General features: G+C 52.7%; 1 protein-coding gene across 3 annotated transcripts in view; it reads right to left on the bottom strand.

The window, feature by feature from the left end:
- SDK2 (sidekick cell adhesion molecule 2) overlaps positions 1 to 25,249 on the bottom strand; it is a 263,950-nt gene extending 238,701 nt beyond the window's left edge. For all 3 annotated transcript variants that reach the window (XM_060080968.1, XM_060080970.1, XM_060080971.1), the window contains exon 1: positions 24,822 to 25,249. In XM_060080968.1, the coding sequence (XP_059936951.1) occupies positions 24,822 to 24,885 (64 nt within the window). In that variant the 5' untranslated portion in view covers positions 24,886 to 25,249. The remainder of the gene's footprint in view (positions 1 to 24,821) is intronic.
- Between the last annotated feature and the right edge of the window lie 1,324 nt (positions 25,250 to 26,573).

Below are 26,573 nucleotides of genomic sequence, written 5' to 3'. Positions count from 1 at the left end.
TACTTAGGAATGTCCCTCTTAATTGGCCCCCCTGCCTTGGCCCAGCAACATTTAAAGTTTTGCTTCTGGCTTGGGGTATAAATGGCCATTCATGCCAATTTGTCTCTCCCTGTGGAAAGGGAGGGCTTGAGGTCTGTGTTGATTCTTGTATAACTTGCCCAAACAGGATCTTCCCGGGGGGCAGCAATTGGCCAACCCCGGAGGGCAGCAGAGCCAGAAGGAAACATCACTCCTCTACCTTTGTTAGTCACAACCACTTTATTTTTCAATGAGGAGCTACTGGAAGCCTACCGTGTGCCCAGCACAGTACTGACAAGTGAAAAAGAAAAGGAGGAAAAGAGTGAAAAAGGAGGAGACTTCAGCTCTGTCCTATGAACACAAGGGCATTTCCCTCTGGAATCTCCATCCACTTAGAGCCCAGGAATGATACAGGAGGAAAGCATCCCCCTCCCCGCACCGCCGTATTCGTGGTTCAGGGGAACATGGGCCAAGCAAGAAGTCTTCTCCAGGGAAAGTACCTGGGCAGGGAACTTCCCATCCCATCGCTTCTGCTATCCTCACCGAAAACATTCTCGGGCTTCCCTGGTGGCGCGGTGGTTGGGGGTCCGCCTGCTGATGCAGGGGACGCGGGTTCGTGCCCTGGTCCGGGAGGATCCCACATGCCGCGGAGCGTCTGGGCCCGTAAGCCATGGCCGCTGGGCCTGCGCGTCTGGAGCCTGTGCTCCGCAACGGGAGAGGCCACAACAGTGAGAGGCCCGCGTACCGCAAAAAAAACAAAAAACAAACAAAAAAAACATTCTCACTTAAAGCCAAGGAAAGCAATGGCAGGAGGAAGGGGAGAGTCAAGAGGAGATTCTGCTTCTGGCTCAGCCCAGTAAACTCCTGCCAGAGCAAGCAACCCACAGTTAACAGCCCACAAACTCTGGACAGAGTACAAAGAAAGCAACAACCTGAAGGCACTGGAGAGTGAACCAAAGCAGGCAGCTTCTGGAGATGACTTGAAGAAGCCCATGGCACAAGGTGAGTTTCCTGTTTTGTATGGCTCCCCCCCACCCCGCTTTTTGTGCCTTTGTTGCTGTTGCTGTTTTATTTTTATTTTAAAATTTTATTGAAGCTTAGTTGATTTACAATGGTGTGTTTAATTTCTGCTGGACAGCAAAGTGACTCAGTTATCCATATATATATTCTTTTCTCTTATAGTCTATCACAGGATATTGAATATAGTTCCCTGGGCTCTACAGTAGGACCTTGTTGTTTATCCATCCTATATATAGTAGTTTGCATCTGTTAATCCCAAACTCCCAGTCCTTCCCTTCCCCACCTCCCTCCCCCTTGGCAACCACAAGTCTGTTCTCTATGTCTGTAAGTCTGTTTTTGTTTCACAGATATGTTCAACTGTGTCGTATTTTAGATTCCACATATAAGTGATATAATATGGTATCTGTCTTTCTCTTTCTGACTTATTTCGCTTAGTATGATAGTCTCTAGGTCAATCCATGTTGCTGCAAATGGCATTATTTCATTGTTTTTAATGGCTGAGTACTATTCCATTGTATATATATATACACCACATCTTCTTTATTCTATATGGCTTTTAACTTGAGGGCTGGCTGAAGTCAGCACAGCACAAAGAGCTAATCTCTCAACAGAACAAAGCTATAGTCATCAAAACAGTGTGGTACCACCAGAAGGATAGACACAGAGACCAATGGAATACAACTGAGAGGCAAGAATTAGACCCATATATCTACGGCCCACTGATTTTTGACAAGGTTGTCAAGAACACTCAATGGGGAAAAACTGTCTCTTCAACAAATGCTGCCAGGACAACTGGATCTTCATATGCAAAACAATGAAGATGAACCCCTACATCATACCACCTATAAAAATTAATACAAAATGGATCAATGACCTAAATATAAGAACCAAACCATAAAACTCTTAGGAAAAAAACACAGAGTTAAATCTTCATGACTTTGGATTTAGCAATGGATTCTCAGATATGACACCAAAGGAAAAAATAGTTAAGGTGGATTTCATCAAAATTAAAATCTTTTGTGTATCAAAGGGCATTATCGAGAAAGTGGAAATGCAATCTACAGAATGGGAGAGAATATTTGCAACTCATATATCTGACGACGGTCTAGTGTCCAGAATATATAAAGAACGCTTACCACGCAACAACAAAAAGATGAGCAACATGATTAAAAAAATGAACAAAGGACTTGAAGAGACATTTCTCCAGAGAAGATATACAAATGGCCAACAAGCAGGTAAAAAGATGGTCGTCATTGTTACTCATCAGGGAAATGCAAAATCAAAGCCACAATGAGGTGCCACTTCACTAAGATAGCCATACTTTAACAAATGAGTTAAACAAGTGAATTAATTAATTCAAAGATAATTGTTGGTGAAGAATGTGAAGAAATTGGAACTCTGGTACATTACTGGTGAGAAATGTAAAATGGTTTAGGAACTGTGGAAAACAGTGTGTCAGTTCCTGAAAAAGTGAAGCACAGAATTACCGTATGATTCAGCAATTCCACCCCTAGGTATACACCCCAAAGGACTGAGAACAGATACCCAAACAAATGCAGATACACACATGTTCACAGAAGCACTAGTCACAACAGCCAAAAGGTGGAAAGGGCCCACGTGTCTATCAACAAATGAATGGATATGGGACTTCCCTGGTAGTGCATTGGTTAAGAATCCACCTGCCAATGCAGGGGACATGGGTTCGAGCCCTGGTCTGGGAAGATCCCACATGCCGCGGAGCAACTAAGCCTGTGCGCCACAACTACTGAGACTGTGCTCTAGAGCCCACGAGCCACAACTACTGAGACCATGTGCCACAACTACCGAAGCCTGTGCACCTAGAGCCCATGCTCCACAACAAAGAGAAGCCACTGCAATGAGAAGCCCACAAACCGCAATGAAGAGTAGCCCCTGCTCACTGCAACTAGAGAAAGCCCACGCACAGCAACGAAGACACAACGCAGCCAATAAATAAATAAATTAATTAATTAAAAAAAACACGAATGGATAAACAAATTGTGGAATATACATGCAATGGAATATTATTCAGACATCAAAAAAGAACAAAGTACTGAGACATGCTACAACATGGATGAACCTCAAAAAGTCACGCCCCATGAAAGAAGCCAGACACAAAAGGTCACATATGGTATGGTTCCGTTTATATGAAATATCTGGAATAAGTAGATCCATAGATACGGATTGCAGATTGGTGGTTCTCATCACTCCCTTTTGGGGTGATGAAAATCTTTTGAAACTAGATAGAAGTGGTGGCTGTACAACATTATGAATGTACTAAAGTGAACACTGATTGTTCACTTTAAAATGGTTAATTTTATGTCATGTGAACTTTAACATAATAATAGTAATAATAATAATAATAAAACTCCAGTAGAAAACTCAGAGTCTTTCTGTCTGAAGAAGTAGAGAATATGGGGCAACCACAGCCACTGGACAAGTGAGGGGTGAATACTGGAAAGGAGAGAGCCAAAGGGAGAAACACCAAATTCTGTATCTAGTCTCTGCCCAAATCTCTGGCTGACCCTCTAACCATGCAAGCTCAGGGCAGACTGGAAGTAACCCAGCTGAAGATAAAAGAACTGAACTGAGATTTGAGCTAACTGTTCCAAGAGACGGCATTTGCAGTTTGATTCAACTAAGTGAATTCCCACTAAAACAGAAATAAAATCAATACTCTTGGAAGAAATATAACAGAATTCAGGTTCTCCATAACATACCAATCACAATGCCCAGGATACCTTCCAAAGTTACTCCACATACAACGAACCAGGAAACTATGAAGTATTCCCAAGGTTAAAGACAACCAATGGAGAATGACCCTGAAATGAAGATGCTGCAGTTAGCTGGCACCGACTGTAAAGTAGCTCTTATAACTATACTCAGTGAGATAAATGACAATATGCTCTTAATGAAAGAAAAGACAATACATCTTTAGCAAGCTAGAAAAAATACATATAATCAATATAGCCATATGGAAATTTTAGAACTGAAAATGAAAGTATGTGAAATTTTGAATTTCAGTAGATGGGCTTAATCACAGAATGCAGAAAACAGAGGAAATAGTGAACTTGAAAATATACCTATAGAAACTATTTAATCTGAAGAACAGAGAGAAAAAAATTTTTAAAGTTAACAGAGCCTTAGGGACCTGTGGGGCAATATCAATGCATCTGATATAGGTGACAGTAAAGTTCCAGAAGGAGAGGAAAGAGAGAATGGGGCAGAAAAAATATTTGAAGAAATAATGGCTGACATCTCCCCAAATTTCTGGTGAAAGACAAAGTCCTTCCTGATTCCCCAGGGGAAGGCATCTCTCCCCCACTGGATTACTGCTTCCTATTTCAACTTATTTAACAAATACTCATGTAGGGTTAACTATATGGCAGAAGCTCTTCTAAGACATAATAATGTTTAATTCTCAAGAAGCAAGTACTACCATCCCCAACTTACAGATGGGGAAACTGAGGCTCAGAGAGGCTAGGTTGCTTGTCCACAGCCACAGAGGCAGTGTGGCCCCAGGGTGCTAGCTCTTATCCACGACCTTAGTTGGTTGAGTCGAGAAGTAGGGAATATCGCACTCGGTCCAGAGCCCTGAGTGGGAGGGAGGAGGCCTTCCCATGCCCCTCCAGGCCCCACAGAGCTTGAATGGGAAGAGAGACTGGGGAACTGAGACTGCACCCCAACCTAGTTAAGTTCCCTCTTTGCAAAAGTGGGATGGGCAGGGAGGGTATCACAGATCTAGCCTAACGCCGCCTTGGGGACTCGGACCCCATCGGGTCAACTCCACTGCACCCCACCCCCTCTCAGACCCTGACACACTCAGCTCCGTCCTGCCTGTGGGTCCGGCTGGGCTGCTCTGTGCTTTTCCCTGATATTTAATGGATCCACACTGTTTGAGGAACTGCACTTAAATAAGTGATGAGTTCTCACAAGTACGCTCCTGTGCTTGTGCCCTGGAGAATCTTCCATTTTGTTTATTTAAAGGGGTGATTCCTTTTCATGTTCCTGAATCAAAGATGGCACCGCAGAGAGACCATTAACAAAGCAGGGCCTCTGGGTTGTTCTTCCAGGAGGAGGAATGGGGCGGGGGACAGCTCAGGTTCCACAGTCCCTCCTCCCAGTGGGGGCTGGGGCTGGGAAGAGGGCTGTCCTCAGCAAAAAGAACTGGGATTCAACAGACCGGGTTTAGGCAACCACTAGCCCCTCCAAACCACTCCATGAAAGCTGATGGCACCGACAGCACATATTTCAGGAGGGCCTCTGCCCTTTTAAAATATATCTTAAGATATAGCAACAGCAGCGGGGCTTCCCTGGTGGCGCAGTGGTTGAGAGTCCGCCCGCCGATGCAGGGGACATGGGTTCGTGCCCCAGTCTGGGAAGATCCCACATGCCTCGGAGCGGCTGGGCCCGTGAGCCATGGCCGCTGAGCCTGCGCGTCCGGAGCCTGTGCTCCGCAACGGGAGAGGCCACAACAGTGAGAGGCCCACATACAGCCAAAAAAAAAAAAAAAAAAGTTAGCAACAGCAGCAAACGAACTCCAGTGTTTCCCAAACTTTAATGTACATACACATCACCTAAGGATCTTCAAATGCAGATTCTGATTCATCAGCTGTGGGGCTGAGCCCGAGAGTCTGCATTTCTAGCAAACCCTGAGTGGTGCTGATGCTGTAAGCACCGCTCTCAGCCACTCAAAGCACTGGTGCATCCCAAAGCCCCGAATTCACCTGGCTGAACCTGGGGAAGACACAACCGTAACAATGGTGGTAGCGGTACTGCTGTGAATAGTCACCAGTATTTACTGAGCATCTACTATGTGCCAGATGCTCCATGCCACCGCCGACTGTAGAAGGAGGATCTATCCAATGTTGCTGAAGGATCTTCCTGATTTCCCTCAAAGAGTCAGCCAGTCACAGGGAAGGAGGACTCTGGATACAGGAGGATTAACATTTTCTGAGCAATGCATATTGCTGCCCCATTCGACAGATGGGATAACAGAGGCTGGGAAGGTATCTTATTGAGGTCCTACAGCTAGCAAGCAGCAGGGCCCGGATTCCAGCCGAGGTGTGCTCTGGCTTCGAAGACAGAGGCGTTTTGTACACGGCTTCTCATGGGATGAGGAGACAGGCAGTGCATTCCAGACAGGACCAGACAAGAAGGCCCCCCAGACACGGGGCTGAATTCCAGATACTTCCCCTCCATTCTCCTGCTCACAGTGATCCAGACGATTCACTGGACAAAACTGGCGAACTTCATGGAGAAGTGTCTACACTCGCTCACCCTTTGGCCTCCTCTTCTCTTACCCCGAGAGCCTGAAACAGGAGAACGCCTGGCCTTCTCAGCCCAAGGACAGGTAGGGGGTGGCCAGGGACGACGGCAGGAGGAAAACAGGATCCTGGATGGGTCAACTCTCTGCTTTTACAGACCAGGAAACGGAGGCCAGGAGAGGGGAGGGGAATCCCTGAAGGGTCTCACCAGTGGGCGGGGCTGGCCTCAGGGGCCGGGACCCATGCTCAGGGGTCCTGTTCTTAGTTTAATGTTTTGCTGTCACCACCTTGAAATTCTTTTTTTTTTTTTTTATGGTGCGGGCCTCTCACTGTTGTGGTCTCTCCCGTTGCGGAGCACAGGCTCCGGATGCGCAGGCTCAGCGGCCATGGCTCACGGGCCCAGCCGCTCTGCGGCACGTGGGATCCTCCCGGACCGGGGCACGAACCCGCATCCCCTGCATCGGCAGGCTCACTCTCAACCACTGCGCCACCAGGGAAGCCCCTTGAAATTCTTAATAATTATCAAGAGGCCTGCGTTTTCATTTTGCACTGGGCCCTGCAGATTATTTCGCAGGTCCTGCCAGTGGGTTAGAGGTCTTGCTGGAGCTGGACCCTCTTTCGGAGCTGTCCCACTGGCGTGATCAACGAGCAGCACTGAGCTAGACAGAACTGCGTCCAATGGGGAGGCCAGTGCTGGCCCACACCTCCACGCATGGAAACCTTTGGACACTCAAGGCATGAGGAAGGACGACCTTCTGAGGGCCGGGGAGGTAACACCCCAGAATGGTGCCTCATGGGGGGCCTAGAACAGACTAATGGGTTGGCCAAGGCTGGGGAGGGGTGGAGAGAGGCCAGCTGTCTTCTGGGCCTTGGCCTCTCCATGGAAACCACCAGCAACACCACGCAACACCCAAGGGCTGGGCGGATGCAGGGTGCTCAGCTGTGCCAGCCTGTCTCAGGGATTCGTGTAATTAGAGCCGAGCCCTCCACTGGGCTTTCGGGGTTGGCCACAGGGGAGGAGAGAGCCAAGTGGAGTTGATTCAGAAGCTCTGGCCCGGCCTGGAAGTCCCAGCTCAGAGGGGAGGCCTGGGGAGGAACCGAAGCCAGACATTCATTCCTCTGGGGCCACTGTCCCCCAGGAGACAGGTGCTGGCATCAGGCGGAGCTTTGGGAGGAATGCGGAGCCCGGGGCAGGACGGGGAGAGACTTCATCAGGCCCAGCATGTGCCAGGAAGATGGTGATGGGGGAGGGGAGAGTGTTCTAGAGCCCTGGAGGCAAACCCAGGGGTCTGAGCCTGGGGAGCCTGGTCCATGGTGGGTCCCCAGAGTTTTCTGATGCACACATGAGTTTGGAGAGGGCAGTATTCAGTCCACTGGGGATGGCCTCTTAACCCTGCAGCCCTTCTCCATTGTGGCCTTCCTGGGCCCAGATGACAGAGTTAAGTGCTGGCTGGGGCCCAGGATCCCAGGGGAACCTCCACGATGTTGGCCAATCCGTGAGCACCACCAAGATGAGCATCTTAAATTTTCTGAATCGATTCTATTGGCCTGTCTTGTGGTTGAGAGCATGGTCGAATCCAAAGGAAGGGGGTTGCTGTGAGGGTAAAATGCGTTAATACATGCAGGACCCTCAGAATGGAACCTGGCGGGGGGTAGGGCAGCATTATATAAATCATGGCTGTTATCCAATTTCAGGGATTCCAAATGCATTTTTACATCTCTGTAGTCAGAATGCATCTTACTGCAGATGAAATGGCTGCATTTTTCCTTTCTCAGTGGCACGTAAAATAATGATGTGTCTTACCAGTGATGTCTTAGGTTCAACCAAATATGGAATGATGACAATGGCAGCTGCACATCTCGACTGCATTTTTTCAGCGATGCCTCCTCCTTCCATATCAGTTGAGGTCTGGGGTGCTCCAGTGCCCTGTTCCATGTGGAAACAGGCCTGGAGACCCCAGGTTGCTGGAGAGGGCTGGAGCCTGGGGTCCCCAGGGGCAGGGGTTGCTCTTGGGGGGAATGAGCACAAAGTCATGGGCAGAGGCTGCGACAGGCTGGTAGAGTCCTTGGCAGGTGGGTCAGGAGCACGGTGGGCACGGGGTGAGCCCTCAGTTCCTTAACCCACACGATGGGGAAAGTATGCTTCCTCACAGGCTTGTCGAGAGGACCAGACAATCTGTGTCTGGTTCGTGGCAAAGGCTCGGTCTGTGGGACCTCTTCTTATCACACCCTGACTCCAAAAGCTAACTGTCTGGGAGATAAGCTGCCTTGTGTGTCTGGGGCTGAGAGCTGGGGTAGCAGAGGGGAGCCTAGGCTGAACGTCTGGGCAGGGGGCTCTAAGAGCTGACTCTCAACACTATAAAGGGCTATTCAAGCCCATCACACTCTGGGAGACCCTGGGGCTTATGGAAGGAAATGTGAGAGGCTGGCCCCTCTTCCAAATCCACACCTGTGGCTGATTCTTTTTTTTTTTTTTTAATAAGTTTATCCATTTTATTTATTTATTTTTGGCTGCGTTGGGTCTTTGTTGCTATGCGCAGGCTTTCTCTAGTTGTGGCGAGCGGGGGCTGCTCTCGCTTGAGTGGGCTTCTCATTGCCATGGCTTCTCTTGTTGCGGAGCACGGGCTCTAGGCGTGCAGGCTTCAGTAGTTGTGGCACGTGGGCTTAGTTGCTCTGCGGCATGTGGGATCTTCCCGGACCAGGGCTCGAACCCGTGTCTCCTGCACTGGCAGGCAGATTCTTAACCACTGCGCCACCAGGGAAGTCCTGTGGCTGATTCTTGACCTCCCTCCCCCTCCACCTGGCAAAGACCCTGTCTGCTCCGTGGCTGTCTGCACCCAGACCTCCTGGACCCCAGCTGGCTGCAGCTCTCCCATGTCCCAATTCAGCTGCTGTGACCATCCCCCTAGCTCAGATGGAGCTGAGAAAGAGGGTTTAGAGGAATCACAGTCTTGCCAGAGGCTGGCTTTTCAGCTAAGGTGAAAACCAAAATGCCAACACTTGCCACGGGATGGAGCCTGCAAAGGGTACCTGAAATCCCAAGCTCAGAAGCCCTGTGACTCAGGACACCTCACTGCGTCCCTTGGCCCCATGTCCTCCTCTGTGAAATGGGTAGCCCTTTGTAATCTGACCTTAGTGGTTCTCTGAGTTGCCCTACAGTTCTAGCTCACCTACTGCCCCTTAGGGAGGAGGCTCCAGGACTCAGCTAGAGGAAGGGTCTGGGGAGGAAGACGCCCCCCCCCCAAATGCACGTGCTAATCACACGTGTGGACACACAGAGACAACAGAGTCACTGTGCTTTTGTTTCCTGCTCCCCTCCTGAAGCTTGCAGAGGTTCTATAGGCTGGTTGAGGCCAAAGAGTGCACGTGCGGCTGAGCGTAAGCACCAGGGGTGGGGGGCACGGCAGGAAGCACAATCTGACCTCACTGGTTAAGCCACCAGGAAGGTGGGCATTTGCTGCCCATAAGTGCTGCTCAGCAACGGAAGGGATGAAAACAAAGGCCCCAGGCAGGGTCTCATCAGTGTAACAGGTCAAGAAAGAGAAATGAAAGGGATCCAGGTTGGAAAAGTAGTTCACCTGTGCCTTTGGAGACAACCTGATCACCTGTGCAGAAAATCTGATGTGGAGTCTACAGAAAAGCTACTAGAACCGATCACTGAGCTGAGTCAAAATCCGCTGTGTGGGCTTCCCTGGTGGCGCAGTGGTTGAGAGTCTACCTGCCGATGCAGGGGACACGGGTTCGTGCCCCGGTCTGGGAAGATCCCACATGCCGCAGAGCGGCTGGGCCCGTGAGCCATGGCCGCTGAGCCTGTGCGGCCGGAGCCTGTGCTCCGCAACGGGAGAGGCCACAACAGTGAGAGGCCCATGTACCGCAAAAGAAAAAAAAAAAAATCCGCTGTGTTCCTATATCCTGCAGACAAACCACTGGAAGTCAAAATTTAAAAAAGCATTTACAGTGGCATCAAAAACCTGAAATATTTAGGGATAAATCTGACAAACGATGTACAAAACATACTGTGAAACCCACAACATGTTGCTGAGAAGAAATCAAAGAACTAAAGAATGGGGTGATAGCCCATGTTCATGGGCTGGAGGACTCAATGCGGTCAGATATCGACACCCTTCAACTTGATCTGTATTATCAATGCAATTCGAAAGTCCCAGCAGGAATTTTTTTTGAATGAATGAATTAATTAATTTTGGGGGCTGTGTTGGGTCTTTGCTGCTGTGTGCGGGCTTTCTCTAGTTGTGGTGAGCGGGGGCTACTCTTCGTTGCAGTGCACGGGCTTCTCACTGTGGTTGGCTTCTCTTGTTGCGGAGCACGGGCTCTTGGCATGCAGGCTTCAGTAGTTGTGGTGCACGGGCTTAGTTGCTACGCAGCATGTGGGATCTTCCCAGACCAGGGCTCGAACCCGTGTCCCCTGCATTGGCAGGCAGATTCTTAACCACTGCACCACCAGGGAAGCCCCCCAGCAGGATTTCTAAAAATCCGATTCTAAAATTCATATGTAATATAAAGAAAAATATAAAATGCACATGGCAATGGAAAGGACCTAGAATAGCCAAAACAACTGTGAAAAAGAACAAAGTCAGAGAACTAACACTACCTGCTTTCAAGGCTGATTACAAAGCAACAGTAACCATGACAATGTGCTAGCGGAATAAAGACAGACAAATGAATAAATGAAGCACAACGGTGTCCAGAGGTAGACCCACACCTATAGGGACAACTGATTTTCAACAAAGGTGAAGAGATAATTCAGTGGTGAAAAGAAAGTTTTCAAAAACTGAGGCTAGAACAACTGGATATCCATTGAAAAAAAAAAAAAGAAGGAAAAGAAAAAGATCTATACACCAGCCAGAGAGGGGTGACCGAAGGCACAAGAAAACTTTTGGTGGTGATGAGTGTCATCAAGATTTTGGTGATGATTTAAGGTGTTATACGTGTGTCAAGAAAAATCAAGTTGTACCCTTTAAATAGGTACAGTTCGTTATGTCAAAACAAAAACAAAGCCCCCAATGTTCCCTGAGGACGTTGGGGGCCGCTCCCATCCTAGAAGACCTCAGCTTCAAGGTCACCTCCTCCAGGAAGCCTCCGCTGGGGCAGGATTGATTCTCAGGTTACCCCTCTGCACCCCCCATCACCTGGTTCCCACCTGCACGAGCGTCCTTCACACAGTCCTCTACTACTGACCACATGCTTGATGCCCACACTTGACCATGAACAATTTGAGAGGCAGGACCTGCCTTAACCTGTGCTGGAGCCCAGGCCCTGTGTTTGGCACCCAGTAGGTGCTGAGAAAGCGCTCAAAGAGCAAAGAGAGGTTTTGTTATCCACTGACGCATTAGGGTTACCTTGGCGCTTCTAGAAAAACTGCTTCAGCCGGTGAGGACGTCACCCCCTGCCCTTCCCTTCCCAGGAAGGAGGCCTCTGGGCTGGGGTTTTTTTCTTTCCCTTTTAAGGAAGGACTTTGGGAGCAAGAGCTTCTGATGATGAGATAAGAAGAAGGAAGGGGAGGTGGTCCCCGCTTCCCACGTGCAACACGTATTTCACGGGTCCTGCTAACGGAGCTTTACCACCGTCCTCTGCGGCGGGGAACGGGCAGAGCCCATCGCGGCACAAGTGGCTCAGCATGGCCACCAGTGTGGCACCTCGGATTCTCAAACCTCTAGGCTCGCTTTTCTCAAAGTGTGGCCCCCGGACCAGTGGCAGCACATCACCTGGGAACCTGTTTAGACACTCACACTCCTGGGCCCCGCCCCCAGACCAGATGCTCTGGGGGCAGGGCCCAGGAATCTGCATCCTAGCGAGCCCTTCAGGAGACCCGATGCAGGTTCAGGTGTGAGCCCCACCGCTCCGGGCCACCTTCTCACTTCCTGTAATGAGGCAGGTTACACCTGGGCTCCAAGAATGTGCTCCTGAGGCCCCAGATGCAAGGGTACCCCTCCTTCGTTGGGCCTCTCTTCAGTCCCCGGGTGTCCCAAGGCCTAGCACGATGAAGGGGCTGCTCCCTTGTCCCCAGCTGTGTGTCAGCATCTCAGAGGCATGCCTTTGCTGTGGCTCGGACGCTTAGGCTGGGCTCAGCGGGTCCAGGGCCCCTGAGCTCTCACACAGCAGAGGCACAAGAGAAGCTGTAGTCAGAGGCCTGCTCCCCGCACCCTGGGGCTGGACATTCCAAGTTCCTGGAGAGACAATGGGTCCTAACATTGCAGGCGAGGTGGCAGGCAGGGGGGCGCAGACAATGGGCCTGTGTTTCTCCCCATGCCTTCCTGTGGCCGCTCTCAGTCAGGGCCCTGTGAGGGAGGCTGAACCATCAAAAGCACAGCGGTTCACCCAGCAGATCCCCACTGCCTCTGCCCAGGGTCCAGGCTGAGGCTGGGGCCCCCTCATCACACCCTCCCTCGCTCCCTGGGGTCGAACAGTGTTCCTTTTTCCTGAAGGCTTCCAGCATCTTCTAGGCTCTTCAGCTGCTAAGGCCTCGGGAGAAAGCGGTTAAATGCCAACACCTCTCTCCTTCTCCCTGACGCCCTGGCCTCTGTCTTCCTGGGGCAGGGAGAATGGGCAGTGGACAGAGCTCTGCAGCCCCCCGGAGCCGCAGCCAGGGGCACCTCCTCTCGCCCTGGCTGATTTCTCTTCATTAGTGCAATCACATCAACACTGACAGCAGCGTATTTATTACCGCCCTGACGACAACCATTTTTCACCCAGTGATGCACAGCCCGGTAATGAGCTTGGGGCAGAGCTAATGAGGAACTCCCCCCGGGGCCTCCTGGGCAGCTCCGGCCCCTCGATGGCCTGCCCGCCGACCTGGCCACCCCCTGCCTACAGCCGCTCCACCAGGGCAGGGAGACAGGGTTCCAAACTGGGAGGTCAAGGGCCACTGGGCCAAGCCTGCCGGGAGCTGCGCAAAGCCAGTGAGCATCCGCTCGAGTGGGGAGACTTCAAGGTTGACCGAGCAAGAAGGCGTGAGTGCTGGGCCCTGTCTCAGGGCAGGAGCACTGCCTCCAGTCTGGGGCAGAGAGGGACAAACAGCCGTGATAGGGAAGGCTGGCTGCCCCGGGGGAGCCTGGGAGGGCATGGATGCTCTGGGCTTTGCTTCCAGGAGCCCAAGAGCTTCAAGGGGATTCGGGAGGGGGTGGCTGAAGTTGATCTGGAACATTTAGTTAGTGCTGCAAGGGCCGGGCGTGGAGCTGCTGCTGGGATGCAGATTACACTAAGGCCCCGCTTTGCTAGAGGATGGGCTTCTGGTCACCTCGGCTCTCCTGGAAGCCACCGATGAGTGTCAGTGAGAAAGACCCCTGGGCGGTGGGCACAGTTATCATGAAGCCTAGTGCCTCTTACTAGGGAAAGTCTTCAGGCCCTCACTCAGTGCCCTGCCCCCAGCTCTTTTTCAGTCACAGCTACAGTGGTAGAGTTGATGATGTCTGATGCATTTGGTGGCTTGTCCAGTGCAGATTAAAAGGGGAAGGAGGGAGGGCCCAGGGAGAGGCCAGGAGACGGGCCCACTAATGGTATGGAAGCTAAGGGAATACCCAGCAAACACCAACCATCCAAGCAGCAGGGTTCTCTAGGGACCTAGGAGGCACCAGACCACTCCAGCGGATGGTCAGAGTGGCCCGGGGTCGGTTATATTTGGGACACAACTACTTTAGAAAGTGGATATGTAGATAAAACGTTACAGAAACATTTAAATACAAATGCTTGAAATATATATGTGTAAAGCATCTTAGAATCTCACAGATGATGTGACCCAAAAGATCACCTCATTCAAGTTTTTCAAAGCCAAGTTTTGCCCTCTATCCCGGGGGTTCGGGAAGCCAGGGGGCAGACATACCACATCTTCCAGCAACATCAATGGGCTTTAAAATCTCCTTTGTGTGTTAAAATAGAACTCAGGGAGACTGTGGAACGGAATGCAAAATTTCACGCATTAAATATTAAATAAAATAATAAATATTTTATTTTAATATTAAATATTTATATTTATATAATAGTATTATTTATTAAATATAATATTATATAATATATTATATATTATATACAATATATAATATATAATAATATATAATATATATTATATAATTATATTATATATTATTATATAATATATTATATATATTATACTATATATTATATAATATATTATTATATATTATATAATATATATAATATATATAATATATTATATAATATAATATTATAAATTATATATTATTATTTATAAAATATAATATTAAATATAAATATTTTAATAAAATTATTAAATATTCACGCATAAAATATTAAAAAGGAAAATGTTGTGAGGATGGCAGGCAGCTTCAGGCTGCATGGTCAGATCCCCCAGGGCACGTGTCCACCTCCTCCACTGCTAGAGCCCTTCTCGGAAGCGTTTGGAAATGCTGTACTTATGCACCCACCTTTTCCCACGGAGGACATGGGGGCCAAGAGGGACCCAGTGAGAATGGGTTGTGGCCTCTGAGGCCCACAAGCCTATTACCTTCTCTCTGATGTTACTATTACCCTACAGCACCTTGCTTTAAAGGGTTAACTTCATTAATGGTGAACAATAATTTATGGCTAATACCTCTCTCCTTGTGATGAAGGGTTATTATCTAAACTCAAGGAGTTTGTAATTAAAGAAATCAGTCACACACACGAAAAGATAATTCAGAATCAACAAGGCCACGTGCCAAAGGAGACATCTAGACCACTGGCATCCCGACGGCTCGGAGGCATCTGGGAGGATGCGTTCCAGCCATGGGACCCAGGGGAGGATGGGAGGATGGGAGGATGGGGTGCAGAGGGGAGGCAGGAGGGAAAGGCGCAGATGGCTTGTTGGGGGTGGGCAGTGAGCATGGTGGAGGATGAGAGTGGGGGGAGGGAGAGGTGAGATGGCAGCCGTGCACAGGGCCAGACTGGGGAGGGCTTGGTGGTGGTACCCAGTGGGGGAAGCCATGAGGGTAAAGGCCTATCAGTGGGGTGGGGAGGGGGAGATGCAAGAGGGCTCAGCATTCAGATCCGACCGCTAAGACCCTGTGGGAGAGCAGACGGGGCATCTTGAAAGGGCTTTAGAGAGGGGAGAGGCCATTCCAGCCTACAGCCCGTGCCCTACCCCTGCACCCACCCAAGCTGGGGTAGAGCCCGTGGTCCAATGAGACGGCTCCCAAATCCCCAAGCAGCGTGGTCAGGCATTCCTGAATGTGGATGCCTTGACCAGACCAAAAGCAATGACCTAAGAGGCAGCTGACCTGCCCTCGTTGTCTCTTTCTTACAAGTCAAGGGACCTTGGCAAGTTTCTTCATGTTTCTGAACTTCAATGCTAACAAGGTAAATAACAACACCTTCTGGCCAAAATCCTTCATAGGTTGGGGTGAAGAGAAACATGAGATGTCTGTGAATGCGACCCTCAGAAATTTGAGTTTTTAGGAAAGGGTCCAGTAAAAACATTCACCTCAAGGCCTGAACAGCTGATAATAACTTAATATGTGGGTTCTCAGTGACATATTTGCATTTTAAGCTGGAGGCAGGGAATGTCTCAACCAAATAAATAAATCCCTAATAATGGAAGTTTAGATGCTACTGGCAGGTCTGTGAAAGAGAAAGAGAGCAGCCGCATTTGGGGACAGGGCGTGTGACAAATTGTAGGCCCAAAGCTGACCTTGCTTCGCTGACACCAAGATGGCAATAATGACAAAGACGAACAGTTACTCAGTGTTTGCTATACACTGAGCTCTGTCCTGAGAGCTTAGCATATCTCATTAAATCTTGTCACAACCCTGTGAGGTGAGGACGACTGTTATCTCCATTTTACAGATGGAAAAACCGTGGCACAGATAGGCTATGTAACTGATCTAAGTTCATCCAAGCAGTAAATGACGGGTACCTGAATTCAGGGAGTCGTGTATGTTTCAGGCCCCTTAGAGGCCTGTTCTATCCCACCTGGACCCTCTGATGGCACACTCTGGATTGGCCCTCATAGTTCAAAGCAAGGAATGGAGCATCTGTACCAGATTCAGAGCTGGCTCACGTGATATGGGACAAGGCAGTCGTGCAGGCGCCATTGCTCAGACTTTACACAACACACCTCCCTCCCCATTTGCACATTTGCACCCCCGTGGAGGAGTCCACGTGTGGGGGGCCCGGGCCCGGGCTCCAGCAGGCCCTGGAGAGTCACCGTGTCCACCCCAGAAGCTGAACTCCCTGAATGAGCTGCATTACGGCCAATAATATTTCCTCCTTTCAGGATTAGCACATCATCAAAATTTCATCACCCCTCTGGGTCACTAATAGCATCCAAGTTTAATTGCTGCTTTTCTCCACCCCATTCAGCTTAGAAGACTCTGGAGCTCGGTCACCGGCCAGCCAGTCATGAACGCCCCAGGTGACCCTCAGGAGACTCCCCAGACATCTCCAGAGAGGGGACAGGGGAAAGCAGGAGAGGAGGCATGGGAGGAAGGGGTTCCCCTCCTGACCGCTCATGTTCTGCCGGCTTAAGGCCCACTGAGGACACAACTGGGGCAGAGGCAAGAACCAGGAGGGTCAGGAGGGGAAGGAGGAATTCCCAGGGCGACTTCCCAACTCCACTCCCACCCCTGGGCCACACAGCACAACAGGCTGGGCATGTCTCATCAGGAAGATATCAGTGAAGGATGTGGTGCAGGTGCAGGGCAGCCCGGGGCAGTGGAAAGATGCCTCATAGAGCCCTGGGTTCAAATCCTGACTTCTTTTTTTTTATTATTATTGGGGTACAGTTGTTTTACAATATTGTGTTAGTTTCTACTGTACAGCAGAGTGAAGTAGTGTTCCCTGTGCTATACAGCGGGTTCTCATTAGTTATCTATTTTATACATATTAGTGTATATATGTCAATCCCAATCTCCCAATTCATCCCACCCCCCTCCCTTCCCCCCTTGGTGTCCATATGTTTGTTCTCTGTCTGTGTCTCTATTTCTGCCCTGTAAACCAGTTCATCTGTACCATTTTTCTGGATTCCACATGTATGTGTTAATATACGATATTTGTTTTTCTCTTTCTGACTTACTTCACTCTGTATGACATCTCTAGGTCCATCCACGTCTCTACAAATGACCCAGTTTCATTCCCTTTTATGGCTGAGTAATATTCCATTGTACATATGTACCACACCTTCTTTACCCATTTGTCTGTCGATGGACATTTACGTTGCTTCCATGACCTGGCTACTGTACAAATCCTGACTTCCTACCTGTGGGGCCTTGGGCAGGCAATGGCTCTGAGCCTCAGGTTACCCACACATTGGAGGTGAAGGAGGTCAGAGGCGGGTAACGACTGTAATGCACTTGACACAAAGAACTGGGTGGCAATTGTGAGCTGGCGTCCCCTCTTTAGATGCGTAGGATGGGGAGAGGAGGTCAAATCATTCTACACTGGGGAAGAAGCAAAAGAAACTGAAGCAAGAGGAAGATACGGGGGAATTATGGAGAAAAGATAGCAGGGGGAAAAATCTGGAAACAAAATGCAACCTGAGGGCTTCCCTGGTGGCGCAGTGGTTGAGAGTCCGCCTGCCGATGCAGGGGACGCGGGTTTGTGCCCCAGTCCGGGAAGATCCCACATGCTGCGGAGCGGCTGGGCCCGTGAGCCATGGCCGATGAGCCTGCGCATCCGGAGCCTGTGCTCCGCAGCGGGAGAGGCCACAACAGTGAGAGGCCCGCGTACCACAAAAAAAAAAAAAAAAAAAAAAAAAAAAAAAAAAAAGTGCAACCTGAGACCCAATCTTAAGACCCTTTGGCGGGGCAAATACAGAAGCGCAAATATAGTTACATTAGCTTATTAAGTGCTTCTGATATGTCAGGCTCCATGCCGAGCGCTCTGCTTGTGTCATCTCATTTACTTCTCCTTGTATTACAAACAAGCCAACGGGGCTTGAACATGTAAGTGATGGAATGCAAAGTGGCAGAGATTAACCCAAACTGACAGAGCTGGAACCCAGGTCCTCCCAGTTCCAAGGCACTGGCCCCCCTACATGCCACTTCTCAACAGCTTAAGGAAAAAAAAAAACCTCAAAAGGCAGGAAAGTAAGAGCACAGACAGGGAGGGGTATGCTTTAGGGATGGCCCTGTCTTGGGTGAAGTGATTCTCTGTATGAAATGCTCTTCTGCAGACCACAGTATCATCTCTGCAGTTATTAGGAATGCTCGACATCACCAGTGCGCGTCGAGATGCTCTTTTTCCAGCACACAGAAGACCGCACTTCCCAGCTCCCTTGCCTGGGAAGGACCACTGGGTGGGACCACGTGAACAGCTCTGGCCAATGGGCTGCCAGGGGAAGTGAGCCAAGCTAGAGTATTTAATTGTAAATGCATGTCTTCCCCTCTCACGTATTTCAAAAGGTGCCTCCACGCCTGGATGGGGGCATTACCTAAGCCCCCTACCAGTCCTCCCAATTTCCTCCCCATCGAAAGACGGAGCTCAGCTGATAGAGATTCAGCAAGGACCCAACCCAGAGGCCCTACTGCTAGAGGTAGCTTCACCTGCAGGGCCAGAGGTGGGAAAAGATGGGAACAGGGGCGAGGAAGTCTGAGCAAGGGCTCCTGGCTCAGCAAAAACACTATTCTGGATTGACACATACACACTGCTATATTTAAAATGGATAACCAACGAGGGCCTACTATATAGCACAGGGAACTCTACTCAATATTATCAATGTGTAACAACCTAAATGGGAAAAGAGTTTGAAAAAGAATCGATACATGTATATGTAGAACTGAATCACTCTGCTGTACACCTGAAACAAACACAACATTGTTAATCAACTAGACTCCAATGTAAAATAAAAAGTTAAAACAAATAATCACTATTTCACGGAAGCCCAGGCTGGGGGGCGGGGCTCCCATCCCTGAGGGGCTTGGCTGCTCATCGCAGTGGAGGCTCCATGGCACGGGGCGTAGGTGATGCGCAGAGGGGCCCGTGAGAGTGCGTGAGCGGCTAGAGAGGAGCTGGAGAAGCAGGTAGAGACCAGAGGACAGAGGGCTTTATGCCGTAGGTAAGTGTTCATTCATTCACACATTCACTGATGTATTCTTCGTTCACTAATTCATATTCGTTGAGCTCCTTCTATCTGCCAGGCACTCTCCTAGCAGCTGGGGATACAGCAGGGGATAATATAAAGCCCCGCCCACATGAGAGAGACCAGCAATAAACAAGCCAATATATGTCAGATGCAGCTGAGGGCTGTGGAGAGAGGAAAGCAGGCTCAGGGGTGGGTGCTTGGAGATGCCACCGTTACAGGGTGTTTAGGGACGGATCAGGGACATCAGAGGAAAGGCCCGATTAACTTAGGATTGAGCTGTGCAGACATCTGGGAGGAGTGGGCACGGCTGCAGGGACCACAGGACCCTCCAGTGCCAGTTCAGAGGCCAGAGCACGGTGGTAAGTTCTAGGAACGCAAGAGCGGTCAGCGCGGTGGACAGCAGTGAGCGAAGGTGAGGCTGGAGAGGAGGATGTGTGTGGGGAGCGAGGGGTGGGGATTATGACACCCTTATACCTGGTGGCCCACACGTTATAAGCACTTAACACTTACTAAGGGCATTTTTAAAGTGATGGAGATAATCTCATTTAGCATTACCAAAAAAAAAAAAAAAATCCTACGAGGCAGATAACAAGACTTATTTTTAACTCCGTTTCCTCATTTTACAGATGAGGAAACTGAGCCTCAGCTCCGGGTGGCTCAGTGATAGAGGAAGGCCAGGACCAGGCTGGAAGCCATCTCCATTGCCATGCTGGTACCTCCAGTATCGGCAGGAGAGGGGCCTCAGTGGGGCTCCCGGGCTCAGGGAGGGGCTTTCTGGACCAGACACCTGGCTCGGGGAGTCTGATGAGACACGCTGTGCAGCCCCTCCCTCCCCTCCCTCCAGGACCCTGAGCAGTCCCGGTGGGTCCCTGGCTCAGCATTACTCACTGGCCCCCGCCTTCTGTCCCCGGAGGACAGGAGTGGGTGGGAGGACGAGGAGTGGTGGGGTGAGTAGCGGGGATGTCTCAGCAACCCGGCTTGTTTTCCTTTCCGTTACAGGCAGTGGGGCTGCTGCTGGCCCATTTGTTGCTATTGGCATCCCAAGGCCCCAAATTTATGATGACTAATTCCCACCGCTTCAGGCAGCTCCAGGGCTGTCTGTGGCAACAACGTGCTCCAGGCGGGGCCAGGGTGGAAATCCCGCAGGCAGCACCCTAACACCCTGCATCAATTCCAACTCAGCTTCCTGACTCCCTGAGGGGCCAGGAGTCAGAGGGCACGGAGGGCAAGGTTCCAGCCAATCAGAGGACTCCTTCACCCACAGCCAAATCCTAGGATAACCAGCCACAGGGAGGTTCAGCAACATAAAGCACGACTGTCTAACAACCAGCCTGTTTTGTATGGTAGTGAGCCCCCCATCGCCAGGGGTATGCAAGCAGAGACCACATGGCCACCTGTCGCAGGCTTGTAGGCAGGGGACAGCACTAGATGATTTTTCATGTTTCTTTCAGGTCAAATGTACTGATCATGTTAGTCCTCAGGACAGAGAACAAGCTCATTCTCTACCACCATTTAGCTTACAGCCCAATTGTGTCCTGTGGTACAAGATCGAGTGCATACCAATATGCAGTTTAACACATTATTTTAAGGTCAGCCGTTCAGGCACTGTTTAAACAGAAAACTGCTGTAAAGGACTTGGCCTCTTTCCCAGCCTCCCTTCCCTGATGGAACAAGGTTCCTGGCCCCTACTCTGGCCTTCCAGCAGAGGACATAAAGGAAAGGCGGTCGATAAATATTTGCCAAACAAATATACGAAAGAGAGAGTTTCTGAGGCAGGTATCAGGCTGCCAGCATGATTTGGTCTCTGGACGGGGGGTCCTGAGTCCGTCCACCCCAGGCAGGGGTGGTCTTCTGGGGCCAATACAAGCACCAAACAGTGTCACTCATCAATCCACAGTCAGAATGTTCCAGACTGCCCAGCTGAAGCCCAGGGGTGCACAGGGCGAGGGCGAGGGGTTTGCGGGGCCGAGAGCCACCTCTCCGGCCCTGGGAGAAGGGGAGGTAGGGAACAGGGACACCCCCGGGGCCACCCTCGCGTGGGGCGGGGGCTCTTGGCACATACCAGCTGAGCCACAGGCAAGCAGGCCAGTCGGCCTTGTGGTAATGAGTATGAAGCCCTGATCAATAAGTTATTTTTTGCTGTCAGTAATTAATAATTATAGCTTAGCCACAGCATTAAACTTTCATCCCACTCCCTTGAGTGCTGTTTGGCTTTTATTGTGATTACCTCCCAGCAGTAAACTTTCTCCCTTTGGGGCCTTCGTGATCCTCCGGGGCTGGGCTTCCCAATCCCCGTTCACGGTTTTCCCACTGCCTGGTTCCCTCAGCTCAGACTCCCCTCTGTTCCTCCCCCAGGCACCGTTCACTTGAAAGAAGCTTCTGGACCAGCTGGCTGGGCTCTGCCGCCCTCCTTCCAGCCTCCCAGCCTCCGAGAGATGTCCACCAGCAGTGACCAAGCTTTGAGGTACGTGAAACATCTTGCGAGGTGCTTGTTAAAATGCAGACACCCTCCAATCCGAATGCCTGGGAGTCTGGATCGGGACCGCTGGAGGGCCACTTTGGGTCATGGTGATGCGGCCACAGAAGGAAGTCAGAGAAGGGTCTTGGGTGAGGAAAAGGCATTCAAGGCCTTTTCAGTGGGTGGCCAGGAACCACTCCTCATGGTCCCTTGGCTAATAGTGTACAAAGAATCATAATATCAACAAAAATAACAATTACCCTTTATTAAGCACCTTCTACGTGCCAGGCACTTGCTAGGCACCCCCTGAATACCTGGTATCCTCATATGTACTCTGCTCTTTTTACAACACCCCTGCGCTTAGTTTGGGGAAAGAGTGGGAACCATGTGACACCACGTTTCAGGGGAAACGATCAAATGGTAGCTTTCAGTATAAACAGGTAGCATTGCCCAGGTTCTGCACCTGAAAAATAGTAGGTTAAGTCTGGATAAATCCGGCAGCCAATGTGAGGTTTGTCCCAAGAGAGGAAGACTGCTTGGTCCCTCACTCTGTATCATCATTAGAGAACGGGGCTCATGGGCTCAGAAGTGACACACAGTGCCAGTGGCCCTAACCACCCCAAAGGGTTCATGGCATCGCCTCAAACTCAAAAGCAAAGCAAAAGGAGAAAAAAGCAAAGGAGAGACTCCACTCTCTAACCCCAAAGCAGATGAGAAACAACCCCCTGGAACCCCATGCTTGACCCTGTTTCCCCGACACACAATACAGCAGTGCCCCCAGACCTGGGCCGAGACCAAGTTCCCATAATCCTCTGCATGGTTTGCCGCCCTGGAGACAAATGCAAGGAGAGTACCCGATGGATGCTGGAAAACACTCTCTGGGAGCCAGAGAACACAAACGCAGCAGCAGGGAACCTGGGCAGCCACACTCAAGCCCGCAGCAAACAAGAGAAGCGGGAGAGAGAGTGAATCAATCAAAGAGACCTTCGCCACTTCTGACAGGGCGAGCCCCTCCCTCTGGAAGCACAAGGACAGGAGGTGGCCTGGCCTGAACTTCAGCAGGACGGACGCGTGGAATCTTGGACTTCGGTGGATGGGACAGGTGTGGAGGTGGGACATGGAAATGACTTGCTGACCCAGAAGGAAGGACCTTCAGGTGCCCTGGGGACTCCTTACAAGCCTGGTTTCGGATGGGACAAGAACTAACGAGCCGCCTGCCCAGGGAAATCGTGGCGTTACTGGAGTCTGTGCAGTAATGAAGTTAGAAGCATCCAGATAGAGACGGACACCCCTCCGAGTCCTCCCAGTAGCCTGGCTTTCAGCTAGTAAACCCATGGACATCTCAGAACACATCTGCGAGATGCCCCAGGCCTAACCTGTTCTTTTCTGCCAGCCTCACATTCCCCCTGAACCCTTAGAAGAAGGGCCCCGTCCCAGCAAGCCCACCCCAGCTGCAGATGGTCCTGGTTCCAGGGAGAGAGGGGCTTAGAACCCACCTGGTCCCAGTCCAGACTCCCGTCCCCAGATCACCCAGCAGCCTTCGGCAAGTCACCTAATGCCTCTAGACCTCAGTTTTCCCATCTGTTAAATGGCTACTAGAATAAGACGACCTCTGAAGTCCCTGCCTGCTGGAAGATTTTTTGATGATCATAAAAATAATAACTTTTATTACCTTACAGTTACAGGGCCCCGTTACAAAATTTCTAAGCGCTTTAACGCAAATTACGTTGTAAAATCCTCCCCTCAACCCTGTGAGTGAGAGCTGATTATTTTTATCTGTTTGATCTTGCCTCTCTGGGCTGCCTGACGCTGGGCTCGCTGGAGTCCCTTCTTCCCTGCGACTCCGGGACTCCAGAGATGGGGTGGGGCCCTTTCGAGGCTGCAGCCTCCGCAGACCGGCGGCCCCTGGGTGGGTCCAGGCCCCATCCCGAGCCTGGAAGAAGGAAGGCCAAGCCCTGGGAGTCCTGGAGCTCAGTCCAGGCTTCGTCTCCCGCCGCCCCCAGCAGGCGCCGCTCGGACACCGCTGGCACTGCTGTCTGGATCTGCGAACACCAAAGGCAAGGAGGCACGGGTGCAGCCGCCCTCCCCCGCTGGGACCTGCCCGAGGACTGGCGGTATGTCTGGGCATCCGCCCTCTGGAGGGGGGCAGGGCGGATCGATCACGCCTCCTCCTCCTTCCCAGCACTCCCACCCCAAACCCACCAGCCCTTCTCCACCCTGAGGCTGCGCCAGGCAGCTACAGGTCAGAGCGGCGGCGGCAGAGGCACTGGAGCGGCCAGTGGAGCTGGAGGCAAAGGCGGGACGCTGAGTGTATCTGGGGGCGGGGGGAGGGGAGGGGAGTGGGCGCGAGAGGAGAGGGCCTCAGACCTCGCCTCCGGCGAGCACCGCGAAGCACCCCCAGCCCCGGCGGCCGGCCAGGCAGCCAGGCGCGGGCTCCGAGACTTAGCCAGGCCCCGAGTCTGCCCTCCCGGGGCGACCATCCAGGAACCCAGCGCTCTACTCCGGCTCCCTCCCGCCTCCCTCCCGCCCCACTGCCTCGCCCCGGGGCGGCCAGCGCGTGCCCGACAGGGCCTTGCCCTTCCCCGCGGACACCGAGCGGGGACCCAGGAGCCCGGCCTGAGGAGCAGGGTGCAGCCGGGCGCTGAGCCCGGCACGTAATGGCGCGCCCCTCCCACACCAGCCCGAGGGCACCCACAGCCCGGGTCGGGGGGTAGCGACCCCCCGACTCCTCTTAGGCTCCACGAGCGACGCCTCCCAGCACGGGCCCCCACCTTCCCTTATTCGGAACTCACAAGTCTCAGCAAGACCGCTCCAGCCCCCCAAAGAGAGCCCCCAAACTCGGGGAAAGGGGCCTGAAACTCCCGGGAGAGGGCTCTGACCAGGCCAAGCCCGGGGTCTCGGAGGCGACCGTGAGGCCATCGAGCTCCCGCGCCCCTCCGCGCGCCCCTCCCGCGCCCCTTCCCCAGCCCCACTGGGGGTGGCACTGTACCTTGGGCTCCGGTCGCGCGGATCTGGTGCAGGGCCAGCAGAGTCCAGATCAGTAGTCCCCACATGGCAACCAGCCTTTTCTTCGTGGGGTTGGTCTTCCGAACAGTTTTATAATCCTGGTGAGGTCCCGTACCCCGTGGCTACGTCCCGGGAGGCTGTCTACGCGGCTCCGGCCCGGAGCGGTATCCGCCGGGGAGGGGAGACGCTGGCGACCCCAACCCTTCCTCCTCTTCTTTAGTACAAGTCCGATACCCGCGGCGCTCCGGGAAGGCGAGGGGCGAGCAAAGAGAAGGAGGATGAAGCCGCTCTCGGTCTCGGGGCACCTCCCCGCTTAGCACCCCAACTCCGACTTCTCCCGGGCAAGGCGGCCTCGCCGATCTGACCGGTTCGCGGGCCGGGCTCCGGAATAAAGCGACAACTTCAGGAAACTTCCTCCCTTGGCCACGTTGCCCGCCCCCTCCCCGCCCCCTGCCCGCCCCCTGGTTGGGTGCTCCGCGCGGACGCAGTCACCGCCGATCCGGGCGCCGGGCCCCCGGGGCCGCGCGGGAGGCGAGCGCGGCGGCAGACGCGGGTGCGGGGCTTCTTTCAGGGGCGCCGGGTTCGGGAGGCGCGGTGAGCATAGCGGTCCGAATCTCCCTGGAGCTGAAGTTTTCTTCTCTCTAACTTTGCAGGCGGCATCTGGCGGGGCCGAACCACCTCTCTCGGCTCCACCGCCCCGGCGCCTAATCCGGGGACTCTTGGTCCCTCCTGGGGACGCCGGGCCCGGGCGCTCCCTCGGCTCCGCGTCCAGCGGGCTAGCAAACTTTGCGGGTCCCGCGGCCCGGCGCGCCGCCCCGCGAGCCCATGTCCGCTCTGGCTGCGGGGCGGCGGAGACGTCTGCTGGGCTCGGCGACCCGGGCTTTTCGCCGGCCGGGCGCGGAGCCTCCTGCTGGCCCGAGGCTGGAGCCGGGCGGCTCTGCCCTCCGCCGCTCCCCGGCCGGAGCTCTCGGCGAGGCGCGCGGAGAGCCTGGCGGGCGGCCCCGGCTCCGGGGGCGCGGCGCCTCCTCGGACGCCCGGCGCGCGCCGACCTCCCGGGCAGGAGAAGCAGCGGCCGCCGCGCCCGCCCCAGCGCCTCGGCCGCGCCGCCGGCCGCCTCGGCCGCTCGCTCGCAGAACCCGCCGCCCTCGGCTTCCCGGGCTCGGCGTCCGGAGAGCCACTCCTGCCTGCGCCGAGCGGGAGCTGCGCGGGCCGCGTGAGCCGGGGACGAGCGCGGCGGAGGCGGAGGCGGAGACGCGGCGAGGGGGGCCGAGCGCTACCCCGTGGCCGCGACTGAAGAGCAGCCTGCGCCCGTGGAGGGGGGGCGGGCGGCGGCGGCGTCCCTGAGCCAGGCCCGGGAGCGAGCCCCGTGGAAACACGAGCCGTTTGCGCGGCCGCGGGCGCCCAGCCTCTCCGGGATCCGCGGGAGAGCAGCAGTGCCAACCTCGAACCTGGCCGGGGCGGGATGCGCCCAGAGCCCCTCGGCTCTCTCGGCCAGCCTTCCCTTCCAGCCTCGGCCCCGCACCGCGCTCTCAAAGGCCTCATCGGACCTCTCTCCCCGGGTGTCGGGAACCCCGACACCCTTCCCGGACGTTGAGTAATAGGGGTGGGGGGGTACTGGAAAGAGGGGTACAGGCAACTGGTTGATTCCAGTTTCCCCTTCCCAGGTCAGACTTTCAAAAGAACCGCTCAGGGCGGAGAGCAAGACAAAGGAGAGGCCTGGGACTTATAGACGGCT

Source organism: Mesoplodon densirostris, chromosome 18 (assembly GCF_025265405.1).
Source record: "Mesoplodon densirostris isolate mMesDen1 chromosome 18, mMesDen1 primary haplotype, whole genome shotgun sequence".
Classification (NCBI taxonomy): domain Eukaryota; kingdom Metazoa; phylum Chordata; class Mammalia; order Artiodactyla; family Ziphiidae; genus Mesoplodon; species Mesoplodon densirostris.
Note: the sequence above shows the minus strand (reverse complement) of the source record. Positions and strands in the feature narration are given on the sequence as shown.